The sequence below is a fragment of the Lissotriton vulgaris genome, chromosome 7 (assembly GCF_964263255.1).
Source record: "Lissotriton vulgaris chromosome 7, aLisVul1.2, whole genome shotgun sequence".
In the NCBI taxonomy this organism is placed as follows: domain Eukaryota; kingdom Metazoa; phylum Chordata; class Amphibia; order Caudata; family Salamandridae; genus Lissotriton; species Lissotriton vulgaris.
The window spans coordinates 91,625,498-91,631,596 of NC_141695.1; the positions used below are offsets into that span (position 1 = coordinate 91,625,498).

Below are 6,099 nucleotides of genomic sequence, written 5' to 3' on the forward strand. Positions count from 1 at the left end.
TGACTTCTTGTTGTGTGTGTACTGATTTTGGGGACCTGAATGTGGTAGGATCCTCCTATTCCCTGCTAGTCAAGCAGGTCTGTAACATCCCAGATGCTTATCCTCCAGATGTGTTTATGCCTTCAAGAAACATACTTTCCAGATGTGTTTAGCTCACAGACAGCGGTGTTGCATACCTGTTGGCTTTCCCTTTGATGGCAGAGGGCTGGCTCTATCTGAAACTCAGGGCTAGGAGAATCTTACCGGGGGTGCCCCAAATGAGGGGAGGGTTTGTAATAGCCAAGCCGGTCCGAATCGGCTGTTCCGCTTCTTGCATCATAGCCTATGTTACCTACACCTATCACTGTTGTGAGCTGTATTTAAAAAAGCCAAACCCAAGAACCTCTCTGATTTCTGAAATTATAATATCACTTTGGAAATCTGTTTTGTATTTTGTTTCTTAAATGCTATTTTGTGTTCTTTGTCTTCCTCATGGTGTTTTTAAACTCTGTGTTCTTCAGGCAGTATATAATAGGATTACATAGTGGAGTTAAAGCAACATATAACAGAGACAATGCTTTGTTGTTTTTTACTGAAACCATTGACGCTGGTCGCATGTATGTAGAACAGATAACTCCATAGAATAATATAACCACAGTGAGGTGGGAGGCACAGGTGGAAAAGGCCTTGCGTCTCCCCTCTGTAGACCGGATTTTCAGGATTGTTGAGATGATGTTGATGTAAGATACAATAGTTAAAGAAAAAGGTGCAACTCCAACTAGAGTACCCACAATGTAGATTGCTACCTCAACAGCATGAGTGCTGCTACATGAAAGATTTATTACAGCTGCCACATCACAGAAGAAGTGGTTGATTGTGTGAGACCTACAGAATGAGAGTTTGGAGATTAGTACAGTGTCTGGTACTGGGTCTATGAAACTAAATAGCCAGCATCCGGCAGCCAGCTTCATGCAAACTGCATTATTCATGATTTTCACATAGTGCAAAGGATTGCAAATGGCCACATATCGATCATAAGCCATGACTGAGAGAAGCAAAAATTCTGTGGACACCATAGACATAAAAGAAAACAACTGCAGCAAACATCCATTTAGAGAAATGTGTGTACCCACCAGAAAGAAGTGAGCAAGCATAAATGGAAAAATGATTGTTGTGTAACAGATGTCAAGTAAGGCAAGGTTTGTGAGGAAAAAATACATTGGTTTGTGCAATTGTTTGTTGAAATAGACAACCGCCATGATAAGAAGGTTCCCCATAAGAACCAGGAAGTAAATCAGCAAAAAAAACAAGAAAAGTGGAACTAGAATTTGTGGAAAATCATTAAAACCCACAATGATGAACTCAGTCTCTACAGTTTGATTTTCTCCTTCCATGTGTCTTAGAATGCCGCTTCCAGCGTTGGACAATCAAGAATATCTGCAAATAAAGAAAAAAAGGAAAGTCAGTACACAACATGCACCATTTTGGGTGAGAAAACTGACAAGGATGTCTGGCAGTTTAAGTCGGTATGTTTACTATTGGAAAAAAACGTATTGAATTGGGGGCTAAAAATGGGTGACATGTAATCCAGGTCTACTTGTTTCTTCTTTGTATTATACATTTTGTGTTCATTTTTATGGAATAATGATTCGACTGCATGATGTCTATTGCTAGTTAATATGGTGTTACTTATTTATTTGATAGATTGCAGCTTTAACTATTCAAAACTTGTGTAGAAGACACAATCAATCCAAGCACCCACCAATAAGAAAAGTTCTAAATTGTTGCAACTTAGGTAATGGCTGTAACCCTATGTAGTACTGTAAGGGCTGACATTTAGGGCCTCATTAGGATGGCGGACGGACCTGCGTCCGTCTGCCACCCCCGAGGTGGAGGGACCGTCCGCAGGGGCAGCGCGGTCCCTCCGTACGCCCTAGGATGTGACCGCCACCCTGGCGGTCACATCCTGTATATCTAACATTGCGGCGGGTGCTGCTTGAAGTAGCACCCGCCACAAGGTTAAATATGCATGCTTTCCATTTGCATGCACAAAACGGCAGGCACCGCGGGGTGCCTGCCGCCTTGTACATGCAAATGTAGGTACCCCCCATGTCCATCCCCACCCCGACACCCAGAAGCTATTTTTCACTTGCTTTTCAACAGGAGTAAATCCGCCGCGGAAAAGCATGTTTGTACACACATTGTAATTTGGCTGGCGGTGTCTGGCAGACACCGCCACTTAATTGCGGCCAACACCCCACGGATCAGCGGCGGACGGACCTGCCGTCCGCCACTGATTCCACGGCCATCCTAATCTGGTGGTGGGTGTTTTGTAGGGCTGCAGCGGTGATTCCACATCCTCCGGGCCCGCGGTGGCTTCCGCCGGCCCGGAGGATGCGGAATCACCGCAATCCTAATCGGCCCCTAAATAAGGTGTCCCTGACCAATGTGTAGGGCTGGCAAAGCAGAGACCTTATGTTGAGAGAAAATACACAGAGAGTAGCCTTTGAGCCACTAACTTCATTCACTGCTTCAACCCACAACATTTTGCGTAGTTTAACATTTTGTATTCATGTTGAATTGACTCAGCAAGGTAATCCAAACCGTTTTAACGAGTTGTTTTCAAACAAAATCTTTCAAATGCCTTATTTGATACACTGTGAGCAGCAGCTGTCTAGTGTTCCTCAGCACATAAAAAAAACAGGTTTGTCTACTTGTGCATTTTGGCCTCTGTTTAGGTGGGAGCTCTTCTACCAGCCACAGAGCAAATTAACCATACCTTGTTTTTGTGTTAATACAGTAAAGACTTCAAACTGACATGTTATGCATAACAATGAGAAAGTACAAAACAAGACATGCATTGATAAGAAAGCAGCTTACAATCACTAGACGCAAGGTTAGTTAGATAACTTAAGGATATAGGGTTGATGAACTGCAAATTTTGTCGCAAAGATTATTCCACAGTTTAGGTCCTGAAATAACAGAAAAACAGAATCTGAATGAAGCACATGGAGGTAGGGAAGGCATAAAGGAGATGAAAAGCGAATGTTGTGGTGTTATGGTGGGTTATTTTGTGTTATGATTTTGTACTGCTTTATTGCAATACAATCTTTTTGTGCTATACTGTGCATATTGTTTCGTGTTCACTCTTTGGCTGTTTTGCTTTATTGCACCCTGTTATGTTGTTTTCATTCACTTTACAGATCATGTGACAAGCAAACTTTTACCACTTTCAAAGGTGGTTAGTATAGGACTGCTCTAGTTCTTCAAGGAGTCAGCCCAAAACTGTGGCAGATACCTGTCTTAAATTAGCATGTTATATGATTGGATCTCACAAGAAGCAAATACATGCATTATCCTGGACCCTTAAAACACACAATGGCAAATTACAGGAGTCACAGGGTTTCTTTTTGTGAATGTCTTTCTAATTTAAATGGTTTTTTTGGAATAGAGTATTAGAACAATCAACAATGGTGGGCAGGTGAATGAATGATTAATGATTTAAGGAGTGTACTACATGAGCATCATTTACAGGTCCCCAGGGGTCGCAGCTAAAACCTCGGACTTCCCCATTGTGACCCTTGGCACTGCCTTTGCAACCCCTGGCCTTAGAGGTAGCAAAGTAAATGCTAGGAACACAGGATCTGTATAGATGTCAGGTGCAGCTCCATTATTTTTGTTTTCTCTCAATTTAGTGGAATATAACCTTCCCTGGCAGCTGAAGTATTAGAAATCGGGGGTCTAGTAACCAGAGGTATTCAACCTGTCCAAGAAGGACCATAATCTTAGTCAGGGTAAGTCAGATACACACTGCTAGACTGAAATCTTTCGCTTGTTTTTCCCGTTTTATTGCTTCTGACCTCTTGTTTTTGACTGTGTGCTGCATTTCGTTTTTCCTGTTTTTAGACCTCTGGGCACTTTACCGATGCTGTCCAGTGCTAAAGTGCAAGTACTCCCTGTACAAAGAGTATCTGTAATTGGTTTTCTATGATTGTTAGATTTGATTTACTGGTAAGTCCCTAGTAAAGTGCACTGCGTGTGCCCAGGAACTGTAAATTAATTGCAACTAGTGGGACTGCAGCACTGATTGTGGCACCCACATGAGTAGTTCTGCAACCATGTTTAAGACCTGCCACTGCAGTGTCTGTGTGGGCTGTAGTAAATTGCCATGCCGACCTGGTAGCTGCAGCCCTTTATATTAGATAATGTAGTTACTAGCACTCCAAATGTATGGGAACATTTTCAAAATGCCTCAATATTAATTGATAATGGGTTAAATAATCTAACTCGTGGGTGCCTCTTAGTGCGACAGGGCTGCCTATCCCTGAGTTACATAACAATCTATAGGAGGTGCAAAACAGAAGCTGTTAAGTCCAAACTAAGAGCACAGCTGATAAGTGTCTTATCGTACTATGGAAGTTGTATGTCTGATATCACTTCAAATAAACTACTAAATCACTTTAAACAGTGAAAATGAGAGAATCATAAAGCATATAATTCAATTCTTTAGTAAACTGTGTGTTTTTATATTGATTGATATTTACAATTTTAGTCAATAATTCATGACTCAATTCTTATGCATATACATTCAAGAAAAACATAATAATTAACTCTCATGGTCAGTACATAATCATTGATGCATATCAATAACAAGAGTAGATTGGAAATTGGCCCGATGCATTTCAGTACAATGAGTTCCTTCCTCGGGGGCCACTGTAAAAGAAACAATAAATAAAGAAACCACAATTAAGCACTGTTTTGGAAATGACAATATGATCGTATTAGAAGCCAAAGTGAAATCAACAGAACCCACTGATATCGATCGAGACTGACAGGTTGATTATTGATGGTTAGAATGGTTATTCAAAGAAGTGATTTAGGTTGCAAAATGTGGAAGTGTGAATTAAAAAGATGAACCATGCATGGTTCATCTTCTTTCAGACATACAACTTCCATAGTGTGATTGTAGTGTAGTTCCTATATTCCCAATAGGCTCTGCGCATTGGAATAATATACTCAGCAATGTAGACGTAGGACTGAGGTTGACTAGGTCCCTACTGACTATATTAGACTTAAGGTTTGCCAGCTAGCTCAGAGGTCACTAGAAACTTTCTCGAATAAACGAGGAGGAGTTTAACCTCCCTGGATAGACAAGAAGGGATTAGCTTCTGACAACCATATAACATGGCAACTTTGCTCCCTCAGAATAAGAGTGTATCTCTAGAGTCGTGTGAAAACAATAGACAGCTATTTCACTCAGTCAATTGTGCGTACTTAGTTTCACCAGAGTGCAGAGAAAAGAGAGACGGGCGTTTTCAATAAAAGATATAATTTATTGAGCAGTCTTCCTTCTCATGCAAGAGAAATGAATTGCCACAATTGCAATACTTAATGTAAAGTAAAGTGCGTACAGTAAAAGGAGTATTATGAAATAATACAGTAAAAGCATTGATATGTTTTCTTAGCCATAAGATACTTTAAAATGGATAAAAGATATACATACATATATACATTGACTAACGTACTCAACTGGTGCTTCTAAAATACACCTACCCCGGTGTACCTGACCTAAGCCTAATACGTGGGAAGGAGTAAGTAAGTAGCATTTTAAGTTAAGTTGGTTATGCCAAAAATCTGAATCAAGAATTCTCTTTAAGGTTTTAGTCAGCTCCGTACCTTGGTATTAGAAAGCAGGATCTCTGGTATCTCTCTGTCAGGACTTGATATCCCAGCAACCTGCAAGGGTAGGCTGGAAACGCCGGAGCTGGATTTTCTCGGCTGGAGAAAAAGACAGCGTCTTTCTCAGCGCGTCAAGAGGGAGGGGCAGCGTCCGTGGGCTCTCGCATCAGCTGGGCTCTCGGGCAAGTAGATAACTGCTCTGCTCCAAAACCACCACCGTGTGTTTGCTTAAGGCAACGTTGGTATATTTATACCTTAAAGGTATACGAAAGGTTTGACGTAAGGTTTGGACATAAGACGTCAATAAAGATGTCACTAAGAACTGGCCGTTCTTGCCGTGCTTCCCAGGAGTTCTAGGATGAAATCAAAACAAAAGCAAATAGGGATTTCCCAGGTTGCTGGAGGTTTGGTTTGTTTAGAGAACTCGTTGTGCTTTCTAGG

The 6,099-nt window shown here is 41.2% G+C and overlaps 1 protein-coding gene across 1 annotated transcript; it reads right to left on the reverse strand.

The window, feature by feature from the left end:
• Nucleotides 1-446: 446 nt before the first annotated feature.
• LOC147700878 (olfactory receptor 5V1-like) lies at nt 447-1,373 on the reverse strand. Its single transcript, XM_086928519.1, has one exon. The coding sequence runs from the start codon at nt 1,371-1,373 to the stop codon at nt 447-449; it is 927 nt and encodes a 308-aa protein (XP_086784645.1).
• Nucleotides 1,374-6,099: the final 4,726 nt, after the last annotated feature.

Coding starts and splice junctions, on each gene's coding strand:
- LOC147700878 (XM_086928519.1), bottom strand. CDS start 1,373: ATGGAAGGAGAAAATCAAACTGTAGAGACTGAGTTCATCATTGTGGGT.